This window comes from Xenopus tropicalis, chromosome 8, assembly GCF_000004195.4.
Source record: "Xenopus tropicalis strain Nigerian chromosome 8, UCB_Xtro_10.0, whole genome shotgun sequence".
NCBI lineage: Eukaryota > Metazoa > Chordata > Amphibia > Anura > Pipidae > Xenopus > Xenopus tropicalis.
Genome location: NC_030684.2, coordinates 47,479,502 through 47,496,273, shown reverse-complemented (window position 1 = coordinate 47,496,273; position 16,772 = coordinate 47,479,502). Strand labels below are relative to the sequence as shown.

At 42.1% G+C, this 16,772-nt stretch overlaps 1 protein-coding gene across 1 annotated transcript; it reads left to right on the top strand.

Annotated features, from left to right (window-relative positions):
• Positions 1 to 3,568: 3,568 nt before the first annotated feature.
• On the top strand, positions 3,569 to 16,556 carry rlim (ring finger protein, LIM domain interacting). The gene is given in 4 exon segments (NM_001016091.2): positions 3,569 to 3,619; positions 11,358 to 11,556; positions 12,593 to 12,676; positions 14,439 to 16,556. Coding segments are annotated over 3 exon segments (1,920 nt in total). The 5' UTR covers positions 3,569 to 3,619; positions 11,358 to 11,387; the 3' UTR covers positions 16,106 to 16,556.
• The last annotated feature ends 216 nt before the right edge of the window (positions 16,557 to 16,772 follow it).

Here is a 16,772-nt window from a genome sequence, read left to right as displayed (position 1 = left end):
ATTACAGCTTATATTACATCCAAGTAATGACACACTTTTATTCATTAACCCACAACTGAGCACACAGTCTTGGTTTAAATCATCTTTATTTGCAAAGTTGAAAACACTGAGTTAAATTATAGATGAAGTTTGCATTTACTATGTCTGGAATTACAGATTAGCAGAAGTCTTGGGTGCTGTTTTGTGGGACCGACAGCTCCTGCTCCCTTTAATTTCCAAGCTAGTGCCCAGTCTGCTCTCTGTCCTAGGACGTCCTTGTGAAGGTTTTAAAAGTGTTCAGTGGCAATGCAGCGCTTCTGCTACTGGGTGAGCTGATGTGAATGGTCTCAACCACTAAGAATGAGACATGTGCTGACACACTGATTTAAAGCTCATGTACAGGCCCCTGGCACAGCTGGTATTTCTCCCCCAAACTGAAGCCCAAGCTTGCCGATTTAAGGGGGGTATGCACCTTGAAAAAGAATTGCATTATAATGTGTAGGTAGGGGACAAGAGTGGCATACTGAAGAGAAAAGTTAGAATATAATACAGTAGGTAAATGTATTGGGTTGCAAATCTTTTGGATTACCTAGGGCTTCAGAACTAGTTCATTTCTATCACTGTTTTTGCAACTAAAACTGATTTGGTATGGAAATTGTTGTGGGGTTGCCATCTCAAGCAACAAGTATTGCAACAGCGCACTCCAGGACTGCAACTGTTAGTGTTTATAACTGGTTAGTCCAGTAAGTGAATCGTTTCTTACTTTTTGTGAATAAGGACCCCTTGTTCTAGTCAAGAGATTTTGAACATAAACACAGGGCCTGGGGCAAGTGCACCCGATCTGTTGCATGTTGCTGCTTTTTGCACTTATTTTTTCTTTTGTCATTGTTTTGTTCCTTTCAGTCAGTTACAGCACCCTCGTGAGACTGCATAGCTGGGAAACCAATGCTGTGTATCAGTGCCACTGTTATAGTGCAAGGGCCTGAACATCTGCCATCGGTACTCACTGCCTCTCTCTATAAAACGAATACACCTTCACAAACAGATGGAGAACCCCTAAAGGAAGTGCATCCATGAATACTTTTACATCTTAAAACATTTTAGGGTGAAAAAAAGTATTCCCGTCTGCACAATTTCTCTGGAAGTCAGTGGGAACCGCAAAAGGTAGTTGTGGGGGGGGGGGGGGGGGGGGGGTTAGATTTTATGATTAAGTGCTCTAACGCACGAAACGTGTCTGGCACCTTGCTTTTTAAAATGAAGAAATAAAGACCGGGTTTTAGCACTCTTTTCGTCCGGTGTGTTCGATGCTTCTTTCAAAACTGGTGTTTTCTCCCTCCAGCTACGGGTTCGGGGCTTTGAGCACCCGGGCCACTCTTGGACAATGGTGAGCACATACATTTCTTTAGGTTGGATTTTTTGAGCGATAGGTTCGGGGTTTATACACCCGGACCTCTGGTAATTATTTGGTACGTGTTAGCATTAATTCAGTGTCCCTAAAGCCAGTAATATATTATTAGATTTATTCATTCACTAACTAATTTGTACCTTGAGAAATGAACTCAGGCTCAACTTAGTTGAGCGTTCATTTATAGGGGGTTAGATTTTAGGCCAACAGAGAATCCACCAAGTCTCACATTCACTTTAGATCAGTCTGTGTATGGCCCATCTTTAGCCTTCCCATAACATATAAATACACATTCCTGCAGTTTTAGGTTTGCCCCAACCCTGCACCCTAAACCTCTACAATAGTACATTATATATATATCTATCATCTCTAGGAACCGTGCAGCTATGTACGTGACATTTGGTAATGCAATCTTAATATCTGTCCCACGTTGTCTCTCCTTGTGAAAAGTGAAGGCATGGATGGGCCAGCCGACTCCAACGCATCAGAGACAGAAGCACCTGTAATGTGCACCAATGTTACACAGCTTTTGTATGTATGTATGTATATCTTTATTTATAAAGCGCTACTTATGTACGCAGCGCTGTACAGTAGAATACATTAATACAAACAAGGGGTTAATAAGATAATAGATAAATTCAAAGTATAATAATAAATACAGATAAATACAGCAGCAATAAGTTAAGAGTCAAGGACACAAGAGGAAGGAGGTCCCTGCCCCATAGAGCTTACACTCTATATGAGAGGGTAACTTACAGACACAAATAGGCAAATATAAGTGCTGTAGGTCACAGTGGGTGACACTAAAATATAAGTGCCAGTTCCCAGATCAGGTGCTGGGTGAGTGCTCCAAAAGGTAGTCTTTAAGTTTAGTTTTAAAAAGACTGAGGGAGGATTCTCTCCGGAGGAAATCAGGGAGGGCATTCCAAATGTAAGGGGCAGCAAGGCAGAAGGGTTTAAGGCGGGAAACAGCAGTAGTAGTGGGGGGCGCAACAAAACGGTTGCTCTGCGAGGAACGAAGGAGTCGGCCAGGAATGTACGGAGACACAAGGGAAGAGATGTAGTGAGGAGCAGAGGAATGGAGGGCTTTGAAGGTTAAGAGAAGGAGTTTGTAAACTATTCTTTGTTTGATAGGAAGCCATGATAAGGCCTTTAGCAGGGGAAGGGCCTGAACTCTCCTGGATGAGAGGAGGAGAATTCTGGCAGTGGTGTTTAATATAGACTGTTGGGGGGAAAGATGGGAGTTAGGGAGGCCGGTTAGCAGCAGGTTACAGTAGTCAAGTCGGGATAGGATGAGCGCGTGCATGAGCAGCCTAGCTGTTACAGTAGAAAGGGATGGATTTTGGCAATATTGCGTAAGAAAAAGTGACAGGTTTTGACAGTGGTGTTAGTATGGTCAGAGAAGGAGAGACTGGAGTCAAAGATCACCCCCAAACAACGAGCCAAATCGACAGGGTTGATGAGGGTGCCATCAATAGAGATAGAAAAGGGGGGGGGAGGACCAGGCTTAGGCGGAAAGATCATTAGTTCAGTTTGTTAGGTTGAGCTTTTACCTTGTAAATAAACATACAGCATCACTAAAATAACTTTCCTACTAAATGAGTTCTTTCCAACAGGGGCAGAGGAGATAGGTCTCTGGCGATGCCATTGGTTTGCTACGTCCCCCACGCACAATCACACCCTATGGTGAGATGGGGAGGCACAGGAGGTACAAGATAGCGCAACTTTCCTTCACAAATATCATAGGGCCATGAATCCAAAAATGTTGCGACTACAGGAATTTCTTCATTGAACCATTTATTATTTACCTGCGTCTTTACAGACTTTTATTGTCAAAACAACGTTCCTGTAACCAATGAAAAGCTCTCTAACGACTACTTGTGAAACGCCAGCTTTCCCCCAGCAGCCACGTCGTAGCCTGAGTTAGTAGGAAACTGTATTCCTCCACTTGGAACTACAGAAGCCCTTTCACGAACCAAAACCAGGCACATCCATCTCAGACTCTCGCCTCAAGATGGCTGCAGGCGGCAGCGTCATACGTTGACGTCAACGCGCTGCGCACGTTAATCTAGTTATGGAACTACCCCCTCCTGTCCCCCTGAGTAGGCCCCGCCCCTCCGCCTTCTCACTTCCGGGCTGCCATCGTAACAATGAAGAAAATGGCGGAGTAAGGAAAGGTCTGGGCGGAGGAAGCCGGAATCTAGCGGAGACCGGAGCGAGCGGCCTCTCCCTGCGGTATGTGGGCACTTGCGGTAGCGAAGCGGGATTCATGTGGAGTCAGTGCGGCTGTAGGGAGTGTGGGCAGGAGGGCGCTCCATGGCTGTTGGGAGCAAAGTGCGTAAAGGAAGAGTACTAGAGTCCGGGGTTGCGCTCCTGTGAGAAGGCCGCAGCAATCTGTCATGTCACCGTGCTGTGCGATTTCCCTGTGTGTTGCTGTAGGTATTTGGCCTGGCGATATAACAGGGAGCCCCAGCACTCACATACGGACCTACTAGTCCGTCCCCTCGGGCAGCCATGTACAACCTGCGATCTTCCTGCCGTGGTCCAGCTGCGAGTCTCCCCATTTGTTGGGCATGGGGATGTTCCATAAGTGCTGATTCGCCTACACAGCCCTCTCTCCTGCTTCTTTATCCCATGGCATCAAGGGAAGGGCAGCACTGCCCCTGGGAATACAGCATGGCGCTATGGGCCCAGAGCTCAGCTTGTACGGAGCGTCCCATTGCTACCTGTATGTATTATCCCTGTCAGCTGGAGCTGCCATATTGCTTGTGGTCAGGGAAGGAATCTGCGACATCACCGTGCTTGACAATAATAGTGTTGACATGTTACTGGCTAGGGATGATCCTTCCAGCAATGCGGATGTGAGAATGTTATTATAGGTCTCCTGAAAGAGATGGAAGATACAGGTTACAGAGCAGTACAGTAATAATTAGGCCATGGTCTCTTTATGTACTTCCCAAGCATTGTTACTAACCCATGTTCTCCTCATAGTGGGGATACCAGTACATAAAGCCAAAGTAACCAAGTATATATATATATATATATATATATATATATATATATATATATATATATTAGTGGTGACATTCTGCAGGCTTTATACAGATTGTTCTTCATTACCTGTCCCACTGGAGCTTAAGGTATAAGGCCCTAACCCATTCACACACTGTGGTCTTTTTCTTGTGTTTTTATTTTTATTTATTTTTTATTAAATCAGCAGGAAGCTATAACCTACTTTTGGACTGAGTGAGGAACTCGCAGTACCGAGAAGTAGCCTACGCTCACATGGTTTGAACATACAAAATCTAATTCAGGGCCCCAGCAAGTCAGTAATGCTACCCACTGCTTCATCCTGCTGCCCATATGGTTTTCAGTTCCTAAGTTGTACACTGGTCAAAGCTCTATGCTGATTGCTAACTATGTGTGATTGCCCTGGAGCCAGTTTGCCTCTGTTCATATATACATTCTAAAGTCCTTGTGCTTGTATAAACTGGTATATACAATGGATAGTACTGCTGCCTTCCAGTGCAGGGGGGCTTATGATTCATTTTAGCCAGGGCATGGAGTTTGTATGTTTTCCCCATGTTTGAGTGGGTTTCCTCTGGGTACTTGGGTTTCCTGCCACACACTCACTTGACCACATGCAAGTTAATTGGCTCCTGATAATACCAACCATGTGTAAATGCTATGGGAACCTTAGATTGTAAGCTCTGCTGGGACTGGAAGTAATCATTCACATACACACAGTCTGTAAACTTCTTAGGAGTATGATAACACCACATTTAATAATACACTGCGATATGCACTAGGTGTTCACTTAAAGAAGGGATGTCAGATGTTATGGTGTATCTTTTGGGGAGGCCAACCAGGTACAGTAGGTATGGTACAGGTATGAGATTTTATCCAGAATGCTCGAGACCTGGTGTGTTACAGATAAGGGACCTCCATACCTTAAAGTAACACCAAAAAATGTATATATTTTAAAGAAATTAAACTGTAATGTATTGCTGCCCTGCACTGGTAAAAATTGTATGTTTGCTTCCGAAACATTACTAGAGTTTATATAAACCCTGGTGTGTAGCCATGGGGGCAGCCATTCAAAAGAAGAAAAGGCACAGGTTATATAGCAGCTAACAGATAAACCCAGTAGAATACAATGGTGTCTTATCTGTTATTTGCTATGTAACCTGTGCCTTTTCTCCTTTTTTCCAGCGTGAATGGCTGCCCCCATGGCTACACAGCAGCTTATTTATATAAACTATAGTAGTGTTCCTGAAGCAAACACCCGAGTTTTACCATTGCAGGGCAACAGTATGTTATATTTCAACTACTTTAAAACCCTTTCATTTTTTGGTGTTACTGTTCCTTTGAGTCAGGGATCCCCAACCTTTTTTACCCATGAGCCACATTCAAATTTAAAAAGAGTTGGGGAGCAACACAAGCATGAACATTTTTTTGGGGTTGCCAAATAAGGGCTGTGATTGGCTACACAAGACTCTGGCAACACATCTGGTTTTTATGCAACCAAAACTTGCCTCCAGGCCAGGAACTTAAAAATAAACACCTCCTTTAAGTCCACTGGGAACAACATCCAAGGCTTGTTGAGCAACGTGTTGCCCCTGAGCCATTGGTTTGGGGATCACTGCCTTTAGTCTAATTAGAAAAAAAAAAAATTCAAACATTATTGACCCAATAGGATTGTTTTGCCACCAGTAAGGATTAATTATATTTTAGTTGGGATCAAGTACAAGGTACTATTTTAGGTTTTATAGAGATAAAGGAAATCATTTTTAAACATTTGAATTACTTGATTAAAATGGAGTCTATGGAAGATTGCCTTACTGTAATTCAGAACTTTTTGGGATAATTGGTTTCCGAATAATGGATGCCATACCTGTTTTACAAACACAGTAAACCTGTGGGTGTACCATTATTTGGGCACCTACCTGCTGTAGATACACTTAGCTAAGATTAAGGTATCATATCCCCAGTGCTTAGCGGTTACTACATTAAGAACATTTAGCAGTTCAGGTGCTCTTTAGAAAAAAAAAACCCACTTGTGATGGAAAAGTAATAAGCCTGCATGCAAGCAAGCTTGCCCGAAAGAGATGGCTTCTCTGTTTGCCCATGTCAAAGGGTGGTATTGTTGGCTTGCTGGCTCTCAGTAACAGCCCTGTGATTCAGCTACAGTTCATCCGTTGGGCCTATTTCAGCAAGTGTTCCAGCATTTCCTTTTGTAGAGATTCAAATCCAGCTGGAACCTTTCAGAATGATCCAGTTTTTGGTTCTTTGCACAGATGGGTCAGAGCTAATACTGCCTTATTACTTTTTGGGAATCACTCATAATGTTGACATTTTCTTTTATGTTTTGATCTTATGCATTGAGCACCTGGTGTTATCTCTGTACATGTTCAGGGTGTTGGGAATAGTATAGTTAGATTTATATTTCCGGTTCTCCTTCATTTATTTAAATATGAGCTTCCTGCTTGCTCTTACAGATTGGCAGAATACTACTCACTGCCCTCTTAGTTATCATATTATGAAAGGTTACAGGAGTGTGCTTCCTTAGCAACCAATGATGAGTTATGTAAGGCAGGGAGACAAGTGGTTTGTGATGTTTACTAAAGGCAGTTGTGGAATCCAGGAAGTGATGCTGTGTATGAGTAGAACAGTGATCATAGCCAATAGTGACATGCTATGATGTATAAGGATGATTGTGCACTTTTACCTCCTAGTTCTGGAGTTTAAATTGTTCCTGGTCTAAGGAGTTTTTGTAATGTGTAAGTTGATTTCAGAGTAGCAAAAAAAACATAGAAGGAAATATAATCAAGAAGTAGTGGAATTATTTTTTTAATGAATGTACGGAACTAATATATACACTGGGTATATTACATTTAGCGCACCATTTTTTGTCATATTTTACAAAAATATACTTACCTTACTTTATACTTACCTCGTAATGTTTCTACTGAGCACAGTGTTCTGCCTGAGCTCCGGCATTGATCTGTTTCATATGAATTGGAAATAACTGCTGCAGTCATATCTGGCTCCACATTTGCTCAAACCAAATTTATATCCATTGGTCCATGCACAAATCCTAGTTGGTAGGAATGGCTCACACACACTTCTGGTGATGAACTCATTTTAATCTGCCACAAAGTTGACTTGTGAAGATGAGTCAGCGTTTGTTACCCCCAGAAACATTGCTATAATTTCACAATCTCTTTGACTGAATTTAATTAAGCACCAGAGCTGAGTATACACTGTACATGATACCATATATACATATAGATCATGGTATCGACATATATATTAAGTATAATTTACTCACACTATATATGCCCAAAAGTATCCAGACACTCTAAATGAATATCCTTAGTTTGCAAGTCCCAAACTGTCTCCAGACTCAATGCCAGCACATTGTTGTCCTCAAGTGATAAATGGCATTTCTCCAACTGTCTGAGAGAACTATCAGGCAGATACCTAGATAACACAACCATCCTGAATGCATACTACTGATGGTAACGCTTGGTGGAGGAGGAGTAATTATTAGGGATGTCTTCCATGTTTTGGGCTAGGCCCCTGATTCTATTGAAAGCAAGCCTTAAGGGAATACTGTCATGGGGACAACTTGTTTTTTTTTTTTTTTTTCCAAAACACATCAGTTAATAGAGCTTCCCCACACAGAATCCTGCATTGAAATCTGTTTTTCAAAAGTGCAAACAGATTTTTTTATATTTTAATTTTGAAATGTCACATGGGGCTAGCCATATTCTTAATTCCCCAGGGTGCCACAGCCATGTGACCTGTGCTCTGATAACTTCAGTCACACTTTACTGCTGCATTGTAACTTGGAGTGATATCACCCCCTCCGCCCCCCCCCCCCCAGCCAATCAGCAGAACAATGGGAAGGAAGCAAGATAGCAGCTCCCAGTAGATATCAGAATATTGCTCAATAGTAAAGGTGGTCATACATGGGACGATTCTAGCTGCCAATATCGGTCCTTTTGTCTGATTCAGCAGCTTGTAGGGGCAGGAATGACAGACCTGCCCACATCTGGCCTGAAATTGTCCAGATCTTGATCGGGCAGGTTTTATTTTTCTGTTGGATTGGGGACCGCATCATCTCGTTGATGCAGTCCCTGAACCAACGACGCCGTTCTAATTCGGCCCCAGGGCCAAAATACTAAATTAGCCCAATATTGCACACCCGTAGGTGGGGATATCAGGAGAAGATCCGCTCATTTGCTTACCTCGCCAAGCCAGCGGATCTTACCGTGTATGGCCACCTTGAGAAATCCAAGTCCGGCTTTGGACTCCTTCAGTTACATGGGAGTAGCAGAAACAATAGGTTACATGAAAGCAATTCTAATGTGTAGTGCCGGCTCAATGCACTGAGATGATGCCTACACACCAATATTACAACTAAAAAAATACGTTTGTTGGTTCGAAAATAAAATTTTAAATGGTAAAGTGAATTATTTGCTATATAAACAGTGTAATTTAGAAAGTACACCATAAAAATCATGACCATATCCATAGCAACATCAATAATGCCCCCGTACCCAAATATGTGATGTATTTTGTCACATGATTCACTGAAACATGGGAATTTTAATACTCCTGCTGTAAAATTTGAGGATATTACCTGGCACCCCAAAGTTCCATGACTTGTTCATCCCGGCTCTCACTCTGTCTGTATTAGGCATTATTATGCTTTAAATATTGACAACATACTCTGCAGTGATGATTTATCATTCTTATTTGTTGCTCTAATAAAGACTGCAATGTAAGGTCCTTATGCATTCATACACACTCCCTGGCCAGTAGCTAATCAATCTTCCTGTATGTTTTTGGGTTACATTTTCTATGTTTACCCTGACACAGTTGCTTGTTGTGACCTTTAGCTTTGATGTATGGATCTGGAATATTGATACGGTAGGGATGGATTAATAAACCTTCCACATTGCAACAAATTTCATATCCTCCTTGCAGACTTCTGTTTCCCAAATATGTGATCCTGTTCGATGTCAGTATTTTCCGTTTAGCAGGAATGTTGCGTTTGTCGTTTTTTAGGCATGTGACGGCAGAATTAGACCCACATGGGTAAATGAATCGGCGTTTTCTTGGAAAATGTAATAGGGTTTCTTTTGAGTGAAAGTAGCTCTATAGTACATTCCTTCCCTCTTTTGCTCTTAAGCCTGAAACCTGACTTGGTTCCATTTTGGTCTGTGCTGTAGTTATGTTTTATTTCCTAGAAAGAGACATAAAGGTAGAATTGTTGTGCTGTAACGTGCTTGAGCAACACTCGCTTATTGTGCGGTGTAGCATTTAGCTGCTTCACTCGCAATGCAGAAGTGGGCTATGTTGTCATCTGCTGAATATTGTACTTCTAACTGATGCTGTTGGAAATATTTTCTTGTAAAATTTAAGAATGGCAGAATGGTGATGGATGAAATGGCAAAAATTCAGTCAATAGGCTACAATTTTTTTTATTTTTTTTTTTACAGCCATTGGAGTTTATGGGCATTTTTTGTAGCGAAACCTGCCGGAATATTTCACTAATGGCAGGTTGTTGGGCATGCACCTGTGGGTGGGTTTCCAACTATGAGAGCATCATAATATTGTTCCAGTATTGTCATTGTAGGTGTGTCAGGAAACACACAAAAGAATATTTAAGCTACAGATTTGAGCTCTATTTTGTCACTCTGTTTTTACTCTCAGCCCATAAGGCCAAGAAGTATTTGTTAGTACTTAATTCCTCCCAAAACAGCTATGGTAGGTAAGGTTTACTTCTCCTTGGAGTTTGAAAATCAAATTCAAGCAGCAGTCTCCTTTTCGCCTTTTTCCTATGGGGCATTTTGCAAATCAAAGTCAAGCTGCAGATCTTAAAAAGTGCCCCATAGGAAAAAAGCGAAAAGAAGACTGCAGCTTGAATACCTTTGTGTACTAAACCGAAAGTCAGCTTCACACGCTGACCTAAAGCACCTAAGCTTTTTTCAGCATCTGCAGCTTAAATTTGTATTTCTATTCCTTTGGACAGTTTTGGGGGGAATTAAGTATTAAAATATTTGGTGATACTGTTCCTTTAAACTATTATTCTGTATTTCCGTTTAGATTTATTGCAAGAGCATTGGCAGTTTCAAAAAGTTGTGTTGTAGTGAAGTTCAAGGGCATTGTGTAAAACTGCCCATCTATGGGCCCGAACAAATGCATTTCAACAAATTATCCAGATAAACTATAAGGCAGTTTTAAAAATACCATTGGATTTGGGCCTTTTTAGTCATTGGTGTGGCCTTTGCTGACGGGATTGCTTACACCCTGATTATGAACCTATGTGGCCTGATTGGGCAAAGATCCATCATTTGCCTGTCACCCTGTGTGGTGATAGGCAAACAGCCATAGTGAAATCCTACTTTATGCAGGGTGAAGCCCCAGAGTAAGATCACTATTGATATATTATCAGTATGAGGTATCCTGTATCCTGTAATGGCTTCAGTAATTCTTGTACAAAAACTTTAAGTAGTTTACAATTGGCCCATTCTTTAAGAACGAAGGCTCTGGTTGCAATGGATGATGGAAATGGGGAGGGGGTTGCACTTTGTGGGGCTCAGCCTGAAGGCCAGTTATGATAATCGGGCGTATGCATATTAACACTCATAGATACTCCTTGACGTCCATACTGACGGTTAAGTAGGCTTAGATTTAAGGTGGCCATACACGTAGCAATTTCGATCTTCTGTGTGGCCCTCCACTGACGTTCAGGGCTGAATCGTCAGATATGGAGGTAGAAACAATAAAAATTCTACCTCCACCTGGCGATTCAACCCTGAACGTAGATTTTGCTCGGGAACCTTCAGTGGCGCCCAATAAAAATCAACATGACCTATAGGTAACTTTTAATGAGCATTAATAATTTTGAATTAGCTTTTGTTAAGTGGACTTAATAACATGAGGCATTTTTCCTCTTTAGACAACATCATTAAAGTATCAATTCATCATCATGGAGAGTGCTGATTCCGCCGGAAAAGGTAGCACTGAACAATCCGAGTCCCAGCGCCAGAGCCAGATGGATAGGCTAGATCGGGAGGAAGCTTTTTATCAGTTTGTAAACAACTTGAATGAGGACGACTACCGCCTTATGAGAGATAACAACCTATTGGGGACTCCAGGTAAGTTAAATGTTCCCTTTTTTTTTTTTTTTACTGTTTAATGTATACACTTGCTTTTTATACACTTTTTAAAATGCCCTTTTTGTATATATGTGTGTATATATATATATATATATATATATTGAAAAGCCACCCCAGAACTGTATATTTATACTTTTCCTTGGGAAATAAATGTAGGATGGACAGGGGTCTGAATATTTTTGCCCATGTGTTGTATCTACTGTATCTCCACAAAAGCGCTAAACTGAATGTCAGGCACTGTTGGTAGTGGTGCAATATTTTAACATTTGTAAAATAAAATGTGGAAATATAACATCTGTGTCATCTTAGGTTTTATCTGCCTAATCATTGGTCTTATAATTTCTTTTATGTGCTTGACCTATTTTAAGATATTTGCCTTCATGGGTTTTGATAACTCTTACTTTGTCCTTTGCCTCTTTATGTTAAATATACCTACTCGCTTGTGTGTAAATAAAAACATACATAGGAGGAACATATTGCACACCATAGGTATTACAGCATGAATACAAAGCAGCGTACTTTATCGTCTGGATATATCCCTGGGGCCGTAGCCATTTAAATGGGGTCTGGGAGTGGCAGTTTAGGGAACTGAGATTGACATTTTAACAAAAGTAGTGAATATTGGTGAAATGCAGTAGAAAGAAATTACCAATCTAGTTTCTCAACACGGTTTATGCACTGACCATTTTCTTGGAGGATCTTGGTGGGGGTAGGGATGCAGTGGCAGAACTCCTATTTAGCCACTTTTTTTTTTTTTTTTTAAGCATTTTCTTTATTGCTTTTTAAACTTTTATACAGAAAAAAAACAAAAAGGAAAAAAGGCAGAACAGCAAAGAGAAAAGAGAGAGCCAGAGGTTAGGAGAGGTTGAAGAAATAAAGTGGAGGAGAAGGGGGGGTGGTTAGCCACTGTCTTCTTAATGTAGTTGCCGGTGCTTTTCTTATTCACTATTTTCCTTTGCTATGCAACTTACTGTACAGCATTTATGAATAACTGCTTCTCTCTTGTGCTTTACAGGGGAAATTACTAAAGAGGAATTGTTGAGGAGGCTTCAGCAAATCAAAGAAGGGCCACCACAGCCAAGTACAGAAGGAACAAGAGGTACAACTGGGCGCTTTAGCACTGCTAAGACTGGAGAGCAACTTTTACTGAGCTGTCTTTCCTTAAAGGGAACCTTTCACCCAGACAAAAAAAGGCTTTATAATAAAAATCCTTTTCAAATTAAACATGAAACCCAAACTCTATTTTACTAAAACATCCATACCTGATATTTAAAAAGTCTCAATGGTCAATCATATATTGCTTTTCCCACCTCTGTGCCTGAGGCATAGCATTTACTTTCACTTTCCATTCTGTAATTTCCAAATGTTGCTGCCCTCCTTACATGGCTTTCTACTCATTGTCTATAGTTGTGTAGCCTGTGTATGGGCACAAGTCTTTGAGATAATGCAAAGCTTGCCTTAATATCAGTGTCCACTAAATGGCGCAGTTTAGTAATATTTTACTTGACGTGATAGAAAAGCAGTTGATATTATTTAGTAGAATTTCAGATCCCCTTTAAAAGACAAGGAAACGCTAATTCACTGCGGGTGAACAAAATGATTTTTGAAGTTTTTTCTCTCCAGGCAAATGCTCGTTTTCAGAAAATATGCACCAACATGGGTGAACAAGCTAACCGAATGCCTTGCCAGTATCTTATCCTATTTAAGGTCATCCTTTGCTTGGACTTGTACGTGCACAGTAGACTAGTAAAAAAAAATATTCTACTGTGCATGCACCAGATTAAGTCAGTGCTAGGGACACCTTGGAAAGGATGGCAGCACTCTTAGTTTTTTTGCCCCAGGCTGGTGCACTTTTTTCTTAACGGAGCAGAGGGGGGAATTGATTGGGTTAACTAACATATAGCAACCTCCAGTGAATCTGATTTTCCTTGTCCTTTAAAGTGCATATGTTGTGATTGTTCTGTTTTCAGAGAGTTGTATTTTGAGCAAAACCACCCTCCATCTATTTGACGTTGGATTCTTGGTTTTAGTGTTTAATTAGTTTGTATTTATTGGCACAAAGCTACTCTTTATCTTTTGAAAAGTATAAAGAATGTAAGAAGGCACCGTCAGTGCTAATTATAAGTTATCCTTTTTAGTTTTGTAAGATTGTTTTCTTAGACACACATGTAAAGCCTACATTTGCCTACAATGTATATCAGTTGGGCACGTTTCCCTCACCCAAATGGCATTTTTTGTACTGCATATATCCCCTCCATTTGCCTGCACCATCACATTTTCCTAAAGCAAATAGCAGCTTTCACCCGATGGCCATTTTTCCTCTGAAATATAATCAGATTAATTTAAATCTGCAAACAGCATACACGCACACAGACCCTTATTCAGCATACATTTCATCAAGAATACAGGCTCACACAGGCTCACACAAGTTCTGCTTTGTTTAAGCTGAGCTCAGGTGAGGAGGTTAGGAGAAAAAAATGGAAGCAGACAGCTAGAGATGAGTTTCTATGGGAACCAGCAATTCCATCTCTTCACTGGCTGATAGACTGGGGGGTTTGTTTAGTAATCTAAGCTAAGAACAACTGAGCATGTCTGGCACGCCAGAAATCAAAGCAAATTCCTGAGGGGGGGGGGGCAAGTGGGTTATAAGAGGAGAAGGAAATGAAGTGATTAAGATGTTGCAGCCTTACTATTAACCTCTGGACAGCCAGTGTGGAAGGTATTGAAAGATTTCAAAGAGGCTGTTCACTGATTACATTTTTGTGTGTGGAGTTTACATGTCCTTTAAGGCTTTACTATGAGCTGTCTTGCTTCTTTAGCATATTTTACTGTATCATTACATTATATCTCATTTATTTTAGGTGATCCAGTCTCTGCAAGCGGGGACCCTGCTGAGGATTCCTCCAACGGGGATTCCATAATAGACTGGTTAAATTCAGTGCGACAGACCGGGAACACAACACGAAGTGGTCAGAGAGGCAACCAGTCCTGGAGGGCTGTGAGCAGAACAAATCCAAACAGTGGTGATTTCAGGTTTAGTTTGGAAATCAATGTGAATCGTACTTCGGGCAACCCAAGTATGCCTTCACTTGAACAGTCATCTGAGATGCCTGGGGCTGAAGATATGGAAGTGAGCAGTCAAGGGGAGAATGAGAATGAACCTGAACCTGTTGCCCCAAGGGTGGCACAAGCAGAGGTGACAGAGGAAGCACCTGTACAGAGGGGGCAAAGGAGAGCCAGAAGCAGAAGTCCCGATCAGCGCAGAACTCGAGCTAGAACCGATAGAAGCAGATCCCCTCTGCATCAAGCTGTTGAGCCACCTATTCGAAGGGCTCAGCATAGTTCATCACAGACTGTTGATGCTTCCAGTACGGAAGAGGCAGAGGGTAGCTCTAGGACTAGGCACCATGTTAGTTCTCAAATGCAGAACAGCTCTTCATCAAATGAAACTGAGGGCAGCTCTAGAACTAGACAGCATATTACAGCCAGACAACAAGCTCTTGGGACTGAAGGTCAGAGCCAGAGCCAGACCCAGAGCCAGACCCAGACCCAGAGCCAGAGCCAGAGCCAGAGCCAGACCCAGAGCACTGTTCATCTGTCAAACCCAGAGTCAAGAAGCTCTTCCCAACCTCCTCAGACAGACTCCTCCAGTAATGCAGAGACTACAGGTACCGGTCAGAGACCTCCTACAATTGTCCTAGATCTGCAGGTAAGGCGAGTGCGCCCAGGTGACTACAGGCAGAGGGACAGCATAGCTAACCGGACACGTTCACGCTCTCAGACTCCCAACAACACAGTCACATATGAGAGTGAGAGAGGAGGGTTTCGTCGCACTTTCTCGCGGTCTGAACGTGCTGGAGTTAGAACCTACGTAAGTACCATCCGAATTCCAATTAGAAGAATCCTGAACACGGGGCTCAGTGAGACCACATCTGTGGCCATCCAGACAATGCTGAGGCAAATAATGACTGGCTTTGGGGAACTCAGCTACTTCATGTACAATGATAACGACACTGATCCTAACAACCCCACACCAGTGTCCCCTCCTGCAGCAGTTCCTGGTGAAGCACAAAACCTTGTCAGTCCAGAGCCCCCAGCTCCTATTGTTGAGCCCCCAGAACCTGTTGCTCCAGTGGAAAGTGAAGAAGGAAGCAATGTTTCAACATCTGCAGCCAGGAGGGAGGGTCGCAATAGCAGAGGGGGTGTCACATTTGAAGAAAGTGGATCACTACCTTTTCTTAGTCTGGCTCAGTTCTTCTTGCTTAATGAGGATGATGATGATCAGCCAAGGGGACTCACCAAAGAGCAAATTGATAACCTGTCCACCCGAAATTTTGGTGAAAATGATGCCCTGAAAACATGTAGCGTGTGCATAACAGAATATACAGAAGGGAACAAGCTTCGCAAACTGCCTTGTTCTCACGAGTACCACGTCCACTGTATTGACCGTTGGTTGTCTGAAAATTCTACCTGCCCCATCTGTCGCCGAGCAGTCCTGGTTGCAGGCAACAGAGAGAGCATTGTGTAAATCCTTTAATATAAACTGTTAGTTACGCCTCTGGCGTTTCCAGAGCCTGGGAAGGGTCGGGGAGCAGGGGCGGGGGGGACCGCTTTTTATGACCACTTTTTGAGTGGTGCTTTAAATTAGGTTCTTGGCTTGGAGTGAGTTGTCCTGTTTGATTACACATTTCTCATTTTCCTTCTGCATTTAATTGTGTTAATGAAATGTGTGTCAGTTCACAAACAGGTGAATGGCCTGTCCAAGGACTTGTATTCCTCCACCACCTGAACATGTATTAAGCAAGGACAATTGTTTCCCCAGCAGTTTTTAAACTTTCAGTGCTGGAATGATATGCAAGGACCCCTTGGCACTGAAACGATGACATGAACTTGCCACCTGGACTGACGTTTGCATCCCTCACCAAGTTTTCTTTTAAATAAAATGTTTAGTCGCAAGAGCTGCTTTATATGTACATGTATACAATTTTATGTGTATTTCTTCCTGCATCAGTGTTTTTTGGAATGAGAGAGAGTTTGCTTCGGCAATGTTCTGTGGCCATATATCATAGCACAGAACTGTAAATATGCACAGATATCCACTGTTTTATATTGTTTCCTTCATTACCCTGTGCATTCTTCATTTGTAGCTCTACCTCCCCCCCCCCCCCCCCCCCCCCCGGCACATTCACTCACGG